Raw genomic sequence first — 18,406 nt, forward strand, 5'->3', positions numbered from 1 at the left:
AAGCAAACAGGAATTACACGGGCATTTATTGTAATTCTTTCCAAGTGATACTCATCAGCCAATCAGTTTGTCCAGGTCACCTTTGTGAGTTGCGTTTGAGAAGCAGGCAAGCAGTGTAGAAAGCTAATCATGTCATGCTTTAAAAAAATAAAAACTTGCATCAAAGCATGCAGATTATGGCATCTGTAAAGCTGATTTATAAGGTGGCATGTCACAACTCCCGGTATCTGTGAAGCTGATGTATAGGATGGATTTTAGCTGATGTGGCCTCTGTTAGGCTGAAGTTCACAGGAATGGTATTTTTTTTGTTATGATGATATATTATAGATAGATAGATAGACTCTTCATTGTAACTGAATGGTAGCAGGCTAGCTGTGCGCCTCCCTCCCATCCTCCCTCTCCTGCTTGGCTTTGACGTCACGTGAGCTCCTCTCCGGTTGCCATGGTAACCGCTCCCCTCTCCCTCCCTCCATCCCTCCTTCTCTACCCTCCCGGTGCACAATGGTACAGCCAGCATCTTGCAGCACAATGGTTGCAAGGTGTCGGTGAGCTGGGGAAGAGTGAATCAGCATCAGCTAATCTTTGCGTCTTGATTTCTGCTTTTTTTTTTGTAAATCATTGTATTAATTTGGCATATATATTTATTTTTTAAAGCAACTTCCGTCTCCCATTTTCGGGATCCCTGTAGCCACGATGACCGCAATGCTTCCCATTAGGATGTTTTGAACTGGATCGGGTTTGTCATCAGCTGGCACGGAATGGTAAGTAGGACCGTTGCATGCAAATTCTATCAATCTCTATTCAGATCAGTCAAAGATTTCTTTCTTTCTTTCTTTTAATAAAAGAGCATTGAATTCTTCTCAATGTTGCCCGTCCGCCCTGCATAGGCAAAACAAGGATGTTGGAATGGGTTACTGCCTGGCATGAAGCTATTTGATCCCATCACGTCACCAAAGAAATCAATATGAAACGCCATATTTTCTCCTCTCGGGCTAATTGTCTTGCATTTTTGATGCAGCCATGCAAATGGCCGCTAGATAAACAGATGGGTGGATGGATGGATGGTTAGATGGATGGATGGATGAATCTCAACAAAACAGGAGAACCATTCTGCGTAGGCCCGCATGCAGAGTTCGTCCCCCACTCCACCCGCCCCCTCGCTGTCTCTCTCTCACACACAAGTCAGCTGCATACCTTGTGCATTATGCAGAATATCAGTGGACCCCACAGCAGGGCAGGAGGGATGTCCCAGATCCCACTAGAAGTGGGTACACGTAAAGTGGGCAACATTGCATGCATACGGTGGTGTGTATTGTATATGTGTGTTGTTTTAGGTCACCGGGTATAGAAAAGTCATATCTAACCCACTTTCACATTCTAACAGCATCGATATGCAGGCAGTAAATATCATTGATTGGCCCGTTTCACCTTCAAATGTGATGTGAATCGCAATATTTTATGAGTATTTTTTTTTATTGTCAACCAGGGGCAAGACAAAATATCCTTTTGATATGGGTTTTTGTGATGTGAATCTCAATAGGCCAGACAAATGGTAATAACACGGCATACTTCAATGTTCTCTGCGTATTTAAAACAACCGCATAGTTTAGCCTTTCAGCCTGGTAGACTTAATGCTAAATAGCACCTGCGTTGCTATGCTTCAAACATTGTAAGCAATGGACTGAACACAAAGAGTGCCGCAACACATATAGACAGACAATATGACAGTATTACCATCATATATTTTATCCTCTGCATTGAGCAACTAATAATGAACAATTTAAACTCAACTCTGAAGTCACCACTGTACTGTATTTATGTTTACATTTTCAGTTTGAGATGACTTTCTACACAAAATAACACGACATCCATTATCAATATATGTATTATTTGAAAAGATGCCATGTATTGCATAGTTTTCTCTTATGGTACAACAGCAATGCAGAAGCATCAAACATCGACATCATCACTATCTGATCTCCAAAAATATAACGTATCGTCATTTCGTCATTGGCGCAACTCCCGCACGCCCACCTTTAATTGTGAATACATGAGTACAATACAATACATTAGCGATGCCTCCATGTGCAGTATCATTGCGGGCATGCCGGCACTGGGGGCGATTATCGTTGTGTATCTGCGAGTCAGGCTGATGTTTTTAGGGTGTCACAACAAATTCTCTGTGTTTAAAAACACAGATAAAGAGCCACAGAGAGCGCTAGAGAGGATTCCATGGCTTTGACCTTGTGTTTTTGAATAATTCAGGAGCGTGCTTTCATGCTTCATGTAAAAGTGCTGCAGGGAACACGCTCTTCCCCAGTAAACCAAGCTTATGACCATTCGATGCAAGCGTTTATACGACAAATGATGTATGAGGGGTAAATTGGTCGGCGGGTTTACTGAATGAAGAAAAAAAACATATTGTACATGTATTTGTATGTATGTAACATGTATTTGAAAAATGTTTACACGTAACTGTATTGATTGCTTTGCATGCTTGCTCATGGAGACTTGGCACTGGAAAGAGTGATGCAGTTAGTTATGTCGATGCAGTCATTCATTATTATACTGCCCGCCCATGTTTACAAATCACCTAAACGTTACGATAGCATTGTTATCAGAAAATACTGCTGGTTAGACTGTTAGCTAACACTGATCTGTGCCAACACTGCAGCTCTGCTTACCTTTTTGGTTTTTAACATGACAGTTGTTTCAAAGAGATTCTATTGCTTCGGTATTTCGGTCAGCCTACCTTGCAAGTTATTGGCTGAGAAATGGTGTGTGAGGTGGTCATGAGCTGTCATTTTCAGAACCAGGCAGATGCCAAAAGATTTATGTACAGTATGCGAGACATGAAAGCATTGCCTGTGCAATTACACATTTTGGTTTTCATTGTCTTCTATGACAAATTACTTTTAAAATTAAGTATTTCAGGGGAGTACTGATAGTATCCACTTGAATTTCACTACGGTGGCTGTTTGTATCCCTTAGATCAGACATCAAGATGCAGCATGGATTCACTTTGACTCAATACGTTATCTCAGAATGCCTTAACGCACGATATGAGCAATACTCAATTAACACCCGTTTAAATGCCTCCATTTAGCCGCGCACCCACGGTGCGCCGGCATTGTTAAACACCTCATTTGTACCACTCTCTCGTAGACTTCCAGGATGGAGGAGACTTTATTCCTATTTGGAGATAAGACCCAACACCTCTGACTTTGCATACAAATCCAAAATGAGTTTTACATTATTCGATTTGATGGTATGGGGGGGCGGCTTCATTATCATCTCCATTAAAGTTTACCACTCTTGAGCTGGGCCCCCCGTCTATCTACAACACAGCGACGTTTCAATCTTACTGTGGATTACTCCAAACAATCAGATAAGCATGGCTGCACGAGTGCGCGGTTACATAAGTGGATTGAATTTTGCTAACATGTGGCTTTATTTCGCTTGGGCATAGCAGCTTTAAGTGTGAGATTTAAACCTGCGACACATCTGTATGCTTTCGGGCCCAGAGTCTAAAGACGGCACATTAATTTGTTTTGTAATCGTGCTTGTGTTGAGGTGATTAGTTTTTATTTTATTTTTATTTTTTATGCTGGGCAGACAAAACATGGGGCCTAAATACTAGGACTGAGGTAAAATGACGAATGTAGATAGCTAAATGGGCCGTCCTCTAATTGTCAGTATTGTATATTATCAGTACCAGTAGTTAAAGTATCTGGACAGTATTTGTCAAACGGTAATTACCGCTGTTATTTATTACCAGTATTGGTAATTAATTATCACTACTTACCAGGGGTAACTTTGTGGGGAATCGATGTTTTTTAGCTGCCAATGCTAATTTACCGTCACCGTCCCTTTGGGGCCATTGTGAGGTGTGACTTTCGGTACAAAATAGTTGACAAGATTCCTCAAATTCTGTTCTTGAACATGCTTTTACAAAAAGCGCCCCCCCAAAAAAAAGACACCGCATCAGACAGCACAAACCTCTTTTACACGCTGGTGCCATACGGATTAAATTCCCTTACTGCAATGTCAGCACACATTGAACAAACGCAAATACACATTGGCCAGAGGAGATAAGAATATACATTTCATCTCTGATGAAATCAATAAACTGTCGGGGAGCGTTTGAGACCCCCGTGCATGAGTCAGTGCCGTTTTGTTTCCCAGACTTATATTCGGAGGGTGCCTCCCCCCTCCCCTAACTGCTCTTTCTGCGTTACTGCGGGATAAGCTGCCGAAGCCAGCACTCACAATGGAGCTTTGAAGGGTGGGTTGAGGGAGTCGAGGAGGAGGAGGGGGGGAAGGGTAATGTGGGCGTTTGCATCCTGGCCGGGAGCCTGGGAGCGAGGGGAGGGACAAAAGAGGATGGTTGAGGATGAGTGGCGACATTTGTGACGAGACTCAAAAGTACAAAGGATGTGCCAGGGAGAACAATAACAGCTACATTTTAACACCATTGTAGGTTAATCATCCCCAAATGAACGCCGACCATAAACGAGTGGCTGTCGTATATGCGGCTTGATGGTACTGTGCTGAGTCAGAAGTGTGTGTGTGTGTGTGTCCGTCCAAAGCAGAGCACGTCTCCATTAGCGGATTCTTATTGACGTCCTTTTTAGGAGATGCATGGCGAAATCATTATTGACACCGGCCTATTTGGATGACACTCCGCACGTTCGCGGTGTCGGCAAAAATCAAATTATCGGGCTGGTTAGCCTGAAAATTGTCTTTTAAATTAATCGGCCGGCACGTCGCCCGGACAAAGATGATGCAAAACGAAGCAACAAGCTTCACGACAGACACACAGCATGAAATGGATGCACCCCTCAATAGTTTCTCGCAGTACACTGAGCCATAGTTGCAGCTTATTTTTGATGATTTCATCTGACTGGGAAAAAACTAAACAAAACACAGCCCCCGCTTTGATTTTCAAGTCAGTATCTGGTCCTTGTCTGCACGCCACCTGGACAAAAGTAGAAAAACGGAAAGCTGAGCTACCCCCGCCCTTGACCCCACCCTCGCTTATGAAAGCTCTCAAGCCACTGGCAGAGAGTCATACTGCACTCAGGGTGATGGATTTCCACTTGATGATACAACGCCAAGTGTCGTCTTTGATCAAACCGAAGCAGCACTTGAGACCCGGTCTGGCCAGAGAGTTGAGCTGGCGAGTACACGGTCCTCATCACTTTGCTCGAAGGCAAACACTCTGCACCCCGGGAGAGCTTTAATAACTCAAATATACACACAGATGGCTCAAGATTAACGTAGCACACATACGGATTAGCCGATGACGTAATAGCTGGTCGGCGTTGGTCCAGCTTTATGCCATTCGCTGTTTTGTCAAGGCCCCCACTGAATGGGGGGGTATGACGTTGACCTGGAAACTTGACATCTTGATCTTGTAGTATCAGAAGCGTAAAAACCGGGACGGGCTGTCAGTTTAAATACGCCACTCATTGCGCTCTCCCTGTTGCGTTGAAAGCAACTGGCAAAGGCAAATCAATGCTGGATGGTCTGACATATCCTGTTATGGCTCCCATACGGCAATTTTGTAGTTTGCGCGGGAAAGAAAGGTAGTGTCTCGGCTATAAGGCTATAAGATGGGAACAAGGTCAGTCAAAACGGGCCAATGTACGAATATAAAATCTCGATGTGCCACATGTCATTTTTAAGACTGCCCTTGTCCCTTTGGACTTGGCAAAGCTTTAACTGTGGCATACTTACAGAAGTCACAGAAACTAAATGGCATTTTTTTCTCACTGAAATACAGCACCTGTACTTCATTGGCCCAAAAAGAACAGTGTAAAGTTGCAGAGTTCAAGTTTCAGAAACTGAAATGCAGTTTTATCGATTAGGCTGAGCTGTTGTTTTGGACAGTCGATGCGGGAGTGAATTAAATATCCCGCTCCCATTGTTTTGTCTTGCAGGTATTTATGAGTAGACATTTCTTATACAACTGCAGCCAACCGATCCTGGATGTGAAGATTGCCTTTTGTCAGGTGTGTGTCCCTTACAGGTAAAAAAAGAAAAGGTACAGTACTTATTCTGTTCCATTAACCCGTCGAATAATGTTATCACAGCAAATGCAATCTTTTTTTTTGTGTGTTTTTTTTTCAACACCAAATTATGCAATAGAATATATATTAAAAAAACATGGGAATTTTTCTTTTTCTTGGATTTTAAAAAATTGGAGATGCAAATTTTTCATTGGACAGTGTGATGAATATCAATATTTGACTCTAAAAAAATGAAAATAAAAATCTGCTGTTTACATCATTCGTAATTATTCTTATCAACAATGTATTCAAGACCATCAAACTAACACCAAATGCATTTTTTTGTGGTCTGTGTCGCTTTCCTCGCGCAGGGTTTTGGAAAACAAGTGGATGTGTCATATATCGCCAAGCATTACAACATGAGCAAAAGCAAAGTGGACAACCAGTTCTACAGCGTGGAAGTGGGAGACTCCACCTTCACCGTTTTAAAACGCTACCAGAATTTAAAGCCCATCGGCTCCGGAGCTCAGGGAATCGTTTGGTAGGTGGTTTTGGCTTCGAATTTTTTTTTACGATCTTCATTTACATTTTTATGACGGTGGGATTTTGTTTTGGGAGATGTCGTTTCGCCGTTAATTGCTCCCTTTTTGGAATAGTGCCGTATTTTATGACACAAACGAATATCATAGTCATCGAAGGCAAGAACAAAATGGGTTCACAACTGGTTCAAAATCGTGCGTAGTAAAAATTAAAAATAAATTCCAGTTAATTAAACTTCAACTGTGTACAAAATTACAGTTTTAGGGTCTAAATGGTTACTGCCACATGGGTACACTTGCTCCTAAATTGCATGCAAGAATTATTATTTTGTTTTTTTTAAAAATTCATTTTGGTTTGGGTATGGACACGAGCGCCGAGCATCATCGCTTAGCAACTTCAGTTGTGACGTTGAAACTGCTCGTCTAATTCAGAATGATAATTGCGAGAAGGCGAATAATTCCAACCCATGCCAAGGCTAAACTTGGACCAGAAATAGTTTTTCTTTTTGTGTCATATTATGACATAAGTCTCGTAACATTACATCCACCGCATACATATATTGGCGATGGTCGCTACCCTGATATCCGCTGTTGTATGACATCAAATGAAATGCTGTGCACAGTGTCGTTAAAACAAAAACTCCAGCGGCTCGTAGCACAGTGCTTAAGTTTGAATAAAACGGTTGAGGCATGGGAGCATTTAAATTCATGGCACTAAAACCCCGCCGCCGTGTTTAGAATAATACACGAGCCGAGGGGGATCGAACAGCAAGGCAGCGGAGCGGTCCATGAGCTCGGTCGTTGTTATTCAACGCACAACTGCCGAGCCTCGGCTTTTAAGGGAAGCATGAACCCCCCCATCGTCAAGCGACCACACACCGTCGCGGGCCGCTCGCTACATTATAATCTCGGGCTGGGCTCGTGGCCATTTTGAGGAGGTTGTGAGTGACGCATGTCAGGTCTGCAGCTGTCTGTCATCAAGTCATATGGTGACGGTATTATCACATCCGAGCGAATTAAATCGCCCGACCTCCCTGGAAACCGCTTTAATATCTGGCTGCTGAATGCAAGCAAATGGGATACATGATGGAAGTAATCTTATTTGGTCTCATTAACGTGATTGCGCTTGATCATGCTAGTGCAGTAATCCCGCCCTGTGTATTAGCAGTTCACTCTTCACAAATTCATCTGTTTGCGCTTTTTATTCCGGTACAACCAATCCCCAGCTATTTGCTGTAAAACATACCTAGTTGTTTGTGGGTTTTTTTTTTTTTGGTGGTGCTCTTTCAGAAATGCCCATCAAAACCCTGTCTAAATAGGAAAGTAGTACCACATTGTAGGTTTGGCCTGGGTTGTTATGGGAATGAAATCATCTTGATTCTCATAATATGAATACATTTGATTTTATTGTCATATCTTATCATTCTTCTTGTAATGTTTGGGAATTTTCTTGCCATGCAACAAATATTACTTTTTTTGTGTACCCGAGGATTTGTTGAATAATTACTACTTTCGTTTTTAATATCACAATGGGTTTCTAATATAACCTTAGTATTATAACTTACTTTTGTGTTACATAAGAACCTTAATTTTATTACATTTTACATTTTTCTCAACAATGTTTTGCAACTTTACTCCGTAATTTCACCCCCCAAAAACTCCCCAATTGAATTTAATATGTGTGCCACAATAAAACTCAGTCATAGCTGCATTGTACTTGTTTTTCCATGTATCTTTTTTTTCTTAATTGTGATACACATCATCATATTAATATTGAGCAGGGGAGTAACCATAATATTTTCAGGGGGGTTGGCCAGGCTGACACAACACCTAAGTGAGCAATGCGCGCACATCTTATGCCTCTGTGAGGATGAAGAAGGATGAAGCCTTGAAGCACTCGAGCCACTCATGACATCAGCTTCCTCAAAGACTCACCAACTGATGGCTGCCTCACTCAAATCCCTTCTGGATCAATGTGTGTGTGTGTGTGGGTGTGTGTGTTTTACATGGAGGCTGCACTGTTACCATGGTCACAAATCATCCCGCTGGATCTGTAAGTCTCCACAGAGACAGAAAGAAATAAAAATATCCACAAAGTCAATCCCTCAGCAATTAATGACCACTCCGGTTTGAGCAGAGAAGCATTCCAATTAAAAAAAAAAAACATTCCGTTGACATTGAATGTCAGACTAAATGCTATTGTTTTGCTGGTTCTTAATTTGTCAACAGTGCGGGTTATGACGCTGTCCTCGACAGAAATGTGGCCATCAAGAAGCTGAGCAGACCGTTCCAGAACCAGACGCACGCCAAAAGGGCGTACCGCGAGTTGGTGCTTATGAAATGTGTCAATCACAAAAATGTAAGCAAAATGATTTCTGCTTTTTTTTTTTTTTTTGTAGGTTGTGCTTTAAAAGTAAAATTGTGTCGCATAACGCTGGCTGCATTGTGGTCTTGCCCCATACACACAATATCCGTTTGTAGAACAAAACAAAAATGTAAATTTGTATCCAACATATAACTATAAATGGCAAAAATCGGAGACATTTGTTATTTTGTACCATTTTTAATACACTAATGGAAGGTATGAATGGACACATTTTGTATTTTTCCCCCCACTATTTAGTCATCGGTGTCTTGTATGTCGCAAATTGCCATTGTTTTTTTTTTTGGGACACGCCTTTGACGCAGCTCTTTTCTCTTCCAGATTATCAGTTTATTAAACGTCTTCACGCCGCAAAAATCATTAGAGGAATTCCAAGATGTGTAAGTACAGCGTGCACCTTTGTACATGAAAAGTCACTGCCAAATTTTCGAGAAAGATCGCAGCGCTTTTGTTCCATGTCAGGACTGATGGCGTTATGTACCATGTTTTCATTAATGCTTTGCACTTGGCATGGTGAGAAGAGTCGAAACACCTTTGGCTAAAGACAAACCGTCGCCCGGTTTACTTTCTGGATCTGGATTTCACACCTCTGTCAGATAGCAGGATTTGCTTTTTGGCCGTCAATATCCAAAACAGTCCGCCGGCATTTGTGCCACGGTGCTGCTACGCTGTCTATGAAAATAGAGCCCTTAAGGGTCAACCACTTGATCAGTTCCATTGCTAAATCTGAACATTACCCAGGTACCTAGTCATGGAGCTGATGGACGCCAACCTGTGCCAGGTGATCCAGATGGAGCTGGACCACGAGAGAATGTCCTACCTTCTCTACCAGATGTTGTGCGGCATCAAGCATCTTCACTCGGCGGGAATTATTCACAGGGTAGGCGAACTTTTAAATAACCTGACCAAATTCAACATGGTTTGGCTTTTTTGGATTCATTCTAGCTGGAAAAGGATGATTGTTTTGTTTCGCTTTTTAAATCCTGTCACGTAGGACCTGAAACCAAGCAATATAGTGGTAAAGTCAGACTGTACTCTCAAGATCCTGGATTTCGGACTGGCTCGAACTGCCGGCACTAGCTTCATGATGACCCCTTATGTAGTGACGAGATACTACAGAGCACCCGAGGTTATCTTGGGTATGGGTTACAAAGAGAATGGTAAGGATCTTTTTTTTTTTTTTACCCAATTCTAGTGGTAGATTACAATTGGCAGTTGAAATGGATTTTGGGCGTATATCGACGTCAATGGCAGTGAACGAAGTAATGATTAGAAAACCCAGCAAAGTGTAACAACCACAAATTAAAGTAATTAAATCATTCACTGCCAGTTAAAATTGATATTTGACATACTGTATATCTGTCGATGGCAGTGAATGAGCTGAGTGCCCATGCGTTAACAATTAGCATCTGTGAACTGCGATAAATACATTTACTATAACCTATCCAATCACTAATTACATTCACATACCTTACAAGTCAATATTGCGAGATGTCAAAGCAATGCATCAGGTGGCAAGACTAAATGCTGCACCAAGCACGTTTCTGTTGAGAGGTAATAAATCTTGTTCCAAATCACATTGCAGAGATGATTTCATCAGTGAAAGGCTTAATTTAACATGGCGGTATGGTTGCGAGACATCTTTAATATATTCATTAAAACAGCAGGGGACAAAACAAAGCCCGTTGTGACTGTAGCACGACATTTATAACTGTCCCTGGAGTCAAGATGAAACGCTAACTTGCTGCGTAAACAACATTTGGACTCATTTTCATGCTGATGGAGCCTTGCAGGTTGCCTCAGTGCACATTTCCTGACGTTCTAATCCCACTAATGCTCCGCTTTACTATTTCTGCTGCCCCCCCCCCCAATGCACTAGCACTACAGTTTGAGGCCTACCGGAGCATTCTGATTAGCCGCTGCTTTCTAATGACTGCTTTCTCTCCGAGATGTCTTCAGGGTTTAACACTAACCTTTTGCTTCCCCCCCCCTTTCTATTCCCCTCGCCTCGTTGCGTGCAGTGGACATATGGTCGGTGGGGTGCATTATGGGAGAAATGGTGCGCCACAAAATCCTTTTCCCCGGGCGGGACTGTATCCTTGTTCAAAGTGTGCTTTTTCTTTTCATCATAAGTGATACTTGTGTAAGGACAGGAACAAATTTGAATTTAAAAAGTATTTAGACTATATTGTGTAGTATAAATTAGACTTTTTTCTGTATTCATTTATATTTTTGTATGTACCGGTAATCCAATTTCATTCAAATGTTTTCGTAGCATGCACACACATTTCGAAACACTTACCTTATGTTCTCTATATGTTTCTGAGGCGGAAAACTAACCCAAGTGATGCTTTGTTTCCTTTCTGATGAGCTGCAGAATAGACACAAAAAAAATAAAAGTGAGTCACAAAGTATTTTGTAGTCAGTATTAATATTTCAAAACGTGCGTGATGTCGTGAGGTTGTTACCTGGAGTGATGCCTCTCCTGCGGCGAAGCTTTAATTGTGTCCTCAAGATGTCAAAAGCCTGTTTGAGATTGAGTGTGTGAGTGTCCATGTGAAGCATGTACATTAAGTCACAACAATTGGAAAAAAAAATCACATGTGGTAGTTTATGAGGCATTCCAAAAAACCGAGATTTCATAAATGTCAACAATTTTTTGACTCGCAAATACATTCGAACGAATACTCATTTTTAAATGAAGAATATCTTCAAACGTACTCCAAGTGTGTTCAAATGTACTTGCAAATATGATCGAATGTGTTTGTAAGTACTTAATTTTGGTATGATGTAGGCCAAATCCTGTCGCATTATCGGAAAAAAAAAATGCTACATTTGCAGCATTTAGCAAAAAAGTACGTTGAGAGATATTTGCAAATACATTGCGAGTGCAATGAATGGTAATTGACTTTCATTGAATATTTACCGCAATTATGACCTTATTATCTTATCGGCATAGGTTAGTGGTTAACATTTGGACGGAATTAAAAAAAAAACACAGTATATATATTTAAAAAATTTTTTTAAAGTAAAGTTAATTTTGCTGTCACTGCACAAGTTGCATGTCCACCTGAACTTCACATGGGAAAGTCCCAGCAGTGATTCACACCTCAAACCTCGCGCTACCTCTTCCAGAGGTTACTAGGCAGTAATCCGAGTTTGTGTATGTGTGTGTGGTTTTGCGTGAACCCAGTGGACATGTGGTCAGTGGGCTGCATCTTTGGAGAGGTGATTACAGGCACAGTGCTCTTTCCTGGGACGGACCGTATCCTTCCGACGTCCAGCAACACTCGCCCACCCTTATCCGGCCAACTCAACGCGGTGACCCACTTAGTGTGGACGGCGTTGACGTTTTCAGCACGACGACGTATTTACGGCATCTCAGAAAGAAAATTCTGGCATTGTGAGAATTTGACAAGTGGTGCTTGTGTGTGCGGGTCAATTAGAAGTACTCATAGTAATATAATATAATTTTGGACTTTGGTATTTTCGTGTCTGTTGCAACAAACATGCAAATGAGGTTTTGACAATGTCAGTCGTTTAGAAAATACATTTTAAATGAAGGATGATTTCCCAATACAATTATTTTGAACGTTCTAGTGATGTTTTTGAATACTCCTTGGTCTGTTGTATGCTTGTTTGCCTTAATCCCGCACCAGACATCGACCAGTGGAACAAGGTGATCGAGCAGCTTGGTACACCGTCGCCGGAGTTCATGAAGAAGCTGCAGCCCACTGTGAGAAACTATGTGGAGAACCGGCCCAAGTACGCTGGACTCACCTTCCCCAAACTTTTCCCAGACTGCCTCTTCCCTGCCGACTCCGAGCACAACAAACTGAAAGGTGAGAAGAGAGCAGAAGGTAGATTTTTTACCTGCAAAAAATACCTGAAATATTTCAAAACTACTAAAATATATATCAAAGTATGGATATTTAGAAAACTGGCAAAAAAATTTATATTCTCTAATCAACACCAAAAAATATATAATTACATACTTGTGATGATTTTAGTATAATCTGTCTATATGTGTTTCTGATGTTTACGCACTGCAACATTGATGCTAGTTTCATTAGCCTGTGTATGGCTTTTTGCACTGTATGTTAGCATTAAGATAGCAGACTTTGGTAAGGCAGGGTCAAGTGGCATGATTAAATACATATCACGTCACCCCCGCGCCCCTTTGCCTTATGTACAGTTTTATGCATCATTTGACAGTAAATTTAAAATCGGGGTGGCAATAAACAGCTTGAAGTGTCACAACCTTTGCGGACGTCACGGTTCATGGTGCCTTGAACTTACACCTGTTCCATCACAGGGGCGTCACACTGCTGGTTGTCTGCTGTGACATTGAAGCTGCTGCCTTGTAAAATATTCATCAATCTAGAAGAGTGAGAACAGTGTCAGACAGGAAGCATGCAGAGAGAGAGTGGGGGGAGTTTCCTGTCGACTGAAACAGGATGCATGGATTGGTGGATGGATGGAGAAATGAAATAGAGAGCAACAAGAGGCATCATTTTACAGATTTACCGTCCGTTCCGTGCAGAGGCAGCAGTGGGAAGAAAGCTCCTACGCTTGCGGTTTGTCCTTTTGATGCTTTGACGATCAGAGGGTGTGAAGAAAGCCGTAACTGCAAAAAAATAAAATACAATATTTCTAGTTCTGTGACCTTAGGTTGCTTGAAAAATGCAAGTTATTGTTATTATTAAGGCAACCATTTTAGGGTAGTTGCCCGGTGTGCTACAAAGACAAAGGGAGTCAGATATTTTGAGATTTCAAGTGGCCATTTGCGACTAAATTTGAACAATGCACATCAGACGGCTGGGTGATTTTGCCCAAATCATCAACCTTCCCCATTGGCTGTAAGCGGGACAAGGCAGCCGAGTTTGATAACAAGCCACATGATTGGGGCCATGTTCAAAGGTCACTGCTCTGTGTCCAAGTGTCCGTTCAACAACGCGCTGCGCTGTAATTTTCATTGTCTTTTCCTACGAATTACAGCAAGCCAAGCCAGAGACCTGCTGTCAAAGATGCTGATCATCGATCCCGCCAAACGGATATCAGTGGATGAAGCCTTGCAGCATCCCTATATCAACGTGTGGTACGATCCTGCTGAAGTGGAGGCGGTGAGTAGGCTTTGAGTTGAGACTTTCATTTTTTAAAAATGTGATATAAGTACCGGTCATTTTTAAAGGGATTTCACCACTGCCATTTCGAGCCTATTGAATCCAATAACTGTCAATAGGACCCTTTCCCTGACCTTGACCAACAACAAATTGAATGCAACTGAATGATTGCTTTTCATACAAAAAACATTGGCTGACTAATTCTTCCTCTGGCATAAAACAACAATCCCAGAATGTAAAAGAAAAACAAGACACATGGGCCGATACACATGCTCGACACAAATTTGACTTTAAACCAGCACAGCGACATCAAGCATCTGTGATTGGATACGCTCCCCAAAATCAAATGGATCCTTGCGTCGAACACAGACTCGTTTGAGAAAAATCTGTCCAAATATATGACTTGTCTTACACTGGAAATTGCTTTGATCTCAACCACTTTCAACATTCTGACGTATAGGCTCACTTGTAAACAGTGTTTGTTGTTTTGCTAGCACTTGGAGAGAATTTCCTGATTAGGAAGACATGTTGTACTGTTTGTGATGCTCTTCATCATCGGTGCCTCATTCATGTGAGGTGACAGCGAGATCGGGAAAAAGCCTGAAAAAAAATACATTGGGATTTTGTTTTTTTTTTCCCTTTTCAAATATATGACGGTTGCCTCTGATGTTAACTGACTTCATCTATCTATCTATCTACCTAGGCAGCTAGCTAGCTAGTTACCTAGCTAGCTAGCTACCTACCTATCTATCTATCTATCTACCTAGCGATCTAGCTACCTATCTAGCTATCTATCTATGTATTTATCTATCTATCTATCAATATGAGTGGCCTTGTTCAACACATGTTCTGCTGTTTTCCCCCTTCTCTAATGTCACCTCATCCTGATGAAGGCCAGAGATCTCATCCAAATATCCATGGTAAATGACAAACACTGCTTCTGCAAATCCCTCCCTTCTCTTGACAAACTATGCTGATTGGATGTCGAAAGCAACCCTCGGACGTGACTATTTAGTGGGGATGGGGAGCGTGAAATTAATTATAATATATATATATATTATATAAATTAGACGAAAGGAGCCATGAGAACTCAATCTTCTTCCAAAATTAAGCATTGATACAGTAGATTTGTATGTATATTTACTTTCTATGCCAGCATGTTTTTGTGTGCATCTTTTATACGTTGAAAAGGTTTCTTTGATTGTTTTGTCTCCATTTGTTTAGAATGTAAGCAAGTGCACCATTTTAAGGACTCGTTTGTAAAAAACACACCAATGGGAAAACAGAAGAAAACAAATTATTTTGTTCCTAAAATGTACTAGAAATTGTTTGTCTTTCTTCCCAAAACATTTCTTGTGTGATTTTGCAATCTCAAATCTTACATAGAAACTGAGCTCTAGCTTTGGAGTAGAAAATACGTGGCATTATAAAAGCATTATTAACGATCTGATGCCGTATTTTCTTTTCTTTTTCTTGCAGCCTCCGCCTCAAATCTATGACAAGCAGCTCGATGAGAGGGAACACTCCATTGATGAATGGAAAGGTGAGACGCATTCCACCACGCATTCAATTCCGACTCATCTTTAATCCAGCCATCCGTCCATTTTCTGATCCGCTTATCCTCACAAGGGTCGTGCTGGAGCCTATCCCGTCTATCTTTGGGCAGTAGGCGGGGGACACCCTGAACTGGTTGCCAGCCAATCACAGGGCACACATAGACAAACAACCATCCGCACTCACACTCACACCGAGGGACAATTTAAAGTGTTCCATCAACCTGCCACAGAAACTTTTTGGAATGTGCGAGGAAACCGGAGTACCCGGAGAAAACCCACGCAGGCACACTTAACTCTGTTGTCAATATTTAAAACTTTTACATTATTAATAAATTTTTATTTTAATGACTTCTCGTGTTCCACAGAGTTGATCTACAAAGAAGTGATGAATTTTGAGGAAAGAACGAAGAATGGCGTAGTGAAGGGACAGCCTTCACCTTCAGGTACTCTCAGTGCATAAGCCTAATCGCTCTGTAAGTCACTTTTATATACAACCTTACTGGACCCCCTGATATTCACACACCCCATTGTCGTGTCCGTCAGTGTCCTCTTTGCTCTTTTTCGAAACACAATGAAATGCTAAACGATAATGTATGACTAAAAGATCTTTCCATATCATATCTATCGACACAGTGCTGTCATACGGATGGTGACTTGGGTTCTTGGGAAACATTTAGTGCAGGCCTGTGATGTCATTTGGAGTCAGCAGCAAATGACAGTACAAGACAAAATGGCCGCCCTTGAGATGGACGAAAACGGGTGAATTTTGCTGCTTCATTAATATTCCACAAATGAAATATTCATCAATTTAGACTCGTGGGGAACATTCTTGATGTTAAGTATCAAAACAATGACATACCCTGCGCTGCGGATCTGTAATTACAGTGACTAAAAACTAGAATTTCAAAGACAAGCTGGGTGAGAGACCCTTTTCCACGCCGTTATTTTGTTACAAAAATTTACCACTTTAGAAATATTTTTAGAGTGTCGTCAATTCTCTCGCATTTTGGGGCTTTTGGATCTTTATTTTTTCTGTGTAACCCACCGGACCCAAGTCTCAATCGCCACGCTGTGTGATGTGTTGTCGTGCAATCACCTTGTATTGGGTTCCTGTGTTTTTTCCCCTTATCTGTGTTGCACGATTCGTTCCAGCGCCGGCGAGGGCGCTCTGGTACGTTATAACCGCGGCGCCGCCGTTGCTTCCCTCAGCGCAGGTGTAGCCGTGAACAGCAGCGAGAGCCTCCCTCCGTCCTCGTCCATCAACGACATCTCGTCCATGTCCACCGACCAGACCCTGGCTTCAGACACTGACAGCAGCCTGGAGACCTCGGCGGGACCATTGGGGTGCTGCAGGTGACTAGCCGCCTGCCTGCGCAACCCCGCCTTCTTCCGCCGCTGAGGAAGATGAAGAGGAAGAAAGGCAAAGAGGGGTAGAGAAGCGCAATCGGAAACAAATGGAAAATAGGAAAAATGTGAAACAATCAATCGGAGACGATCAAGCCTGCGCGTTGTCATGCTAAACAAAAAAAAAACAACAACTACAACAGCGGTATTTAAAGTTATACACTAATGTGGATGATCCTCTTGTTGCTTTGCTTCTATTAGCCCACGTATATTGCATACAGAAAGCAGCTTTGACTTGCATCTCCTTTAAATGTAAAAGCATCACACGCTGGCTGGCTGCTGCTCCCCTGCCGCCCCTTCAAATGGCTCCCCCCCCCCCCAAAAAAAAAACATTTACACGCTCCTGTCTTTGGACTCATCATACGACCTCTCTGCTGTACTTCATCCAAAACAACCCTTAAAAAGTGTGTGTGCGTGGGTTTATAAACACACCATGTCATGTAAATAATGTAATTGTCTACAGCCGATGGGCACACGAAGTGGGACTAACGGCCAGTATGCTGGAAGCTTCTTATTTTCATTTTGATAGAATGTTTTTGTTATTTTTTTCTTGCTTTATTTTATTACACTAAATATAAATATTTTTATGTCAGCCTGTGCCACACAGTTGCCTTTTGTCTGATTAGCAATTTGTCTTTTAATCTAAAACAAAAAAATTTAAAATTAAGCACGATTTTTAAAAAATCGAATGAATTAAAAATACAGGTTGGCACAAAAAATAATTCAGAGTGATAAAATGAAGTGAAATAAAACTTTTAAAAAATTTAACTGAATTTACTTGACACTTTTTTGAGTGTATGCAAATGTTTTTAGGCATCATCTTAGACTTTTGATGCACCTTGCGATCTGAATTGCTCCTGCCAGTTGCTGCACTTGTGCATGATTTCAATTCATATTTGCAAGAGTCACTGTATGCTTTAGCCGACTGTATCTGTCTTACGTCCACTAGCATAAAAACAGATGTTATTGGAGGTCTGGTCCAGACAATTCGAGCTTACGTTGCTGATCTAAAGTATATTTTGCTGTAATGTTCCTTTCATTTGGGCCTGCAAGATGATGCAAATCCATTCCCATCAAAACAGCCAGGCGCCACATTGCATGTCATTTATTGAGAGCAAAACGCGGGCAGTGACAACCCCCACAACAGTGCTACAGTTCATGTCTATGCTTTGTACAAATTCGTGGGATGCTGATGGCTCTCCTGTATTTAATAACTTTTTCAAAGCACTCATGTTGTGAAAAATGGTTTTTAAAAAACATTTTGGTGAAACTTCCATCTTCACTCAATCAGAATTGTACCCAACTTGTACTCCACGAACCAGGAAGGCGCCTGTTAGCTAGCTAACAAAGTAAAAATACAATTATGGTACTTTTTTTTTGCCTTGGCGCA

At 41.6% G+C, this 18,406-nt stretch overlaps 1 protein-coding gene across 12 annotated transcripts; it reads left to right on the forward strand.

Moving 5' to 3' along the window:
* Positions 1-469: 469 nt before the first annotated feature.
* mapk10 (mitogen-activated protein kinase 10) lies at positions 470-17,330 on the forward strand. Of its 12 annotated transcripts, none has more exons than XM_052051591.1 (14): positions 471-761; positions 5,943-6,014; positions 6,383-6,552; positions 8,780-8,909; positions 9,255-9,313; positions 9,675-9,813; positions 9,928-10,093; positions 12,127-12,198; positions 12,593-12,775; positions 13,932-14,056; positions 14,950-14,976; positions 15,536-15,599; positions 15,978-16,055; positions 16,827-17,330. In XM_052051591.1, exons 1-14 carry the CDS (start codon positions 759-761, stop codon positions 16,967-16,969), a joined length of 1,431 nt encoding a protein of 476 aa, XP_051907551.1. In that variant the 5' UTR covers positions 471-758; the 3' UTR covers positions 16,970-17,330. The 12 variants fall into 12 exon arrangements, with proteins under 12 accessions (XP_051907555.1, XP_051907551.1, XP_051907563.1 ...); XM_052051593.1 differs by lacking the exon at positions 12,127-12,198 and adding an exon at positions 10,955-11,026 and having other exon boundaries at positions 472-765; XM_052051596.1 differs by lacking the exon at positions 12,127-12,198 and adding an exon at positions 10,955-11,026 and having other exon boundaries at positions 472-761; positions 5,943-6,046.
* The last annotated feature ends 1,076 nt before the right edge of the window (positions 17,331-18,406 follow it).

The sequence above is a fragment of the Hippocampus zosterae genome, chromosome 18 (assembly GCF_025434085.1).
Source record: "Hippocampus zosterae strain Florida chromosome 18, ASM2543408v3, whole genome shotgun sequence".
Classification (NCBI taxonomy): domain Eukaryota; kingdom Metazoa; phylum Chordata; class Actinopteri; order Syngnathiformes; family Syngnathidae; genus Hippocampus; species Hippocampus zosterae.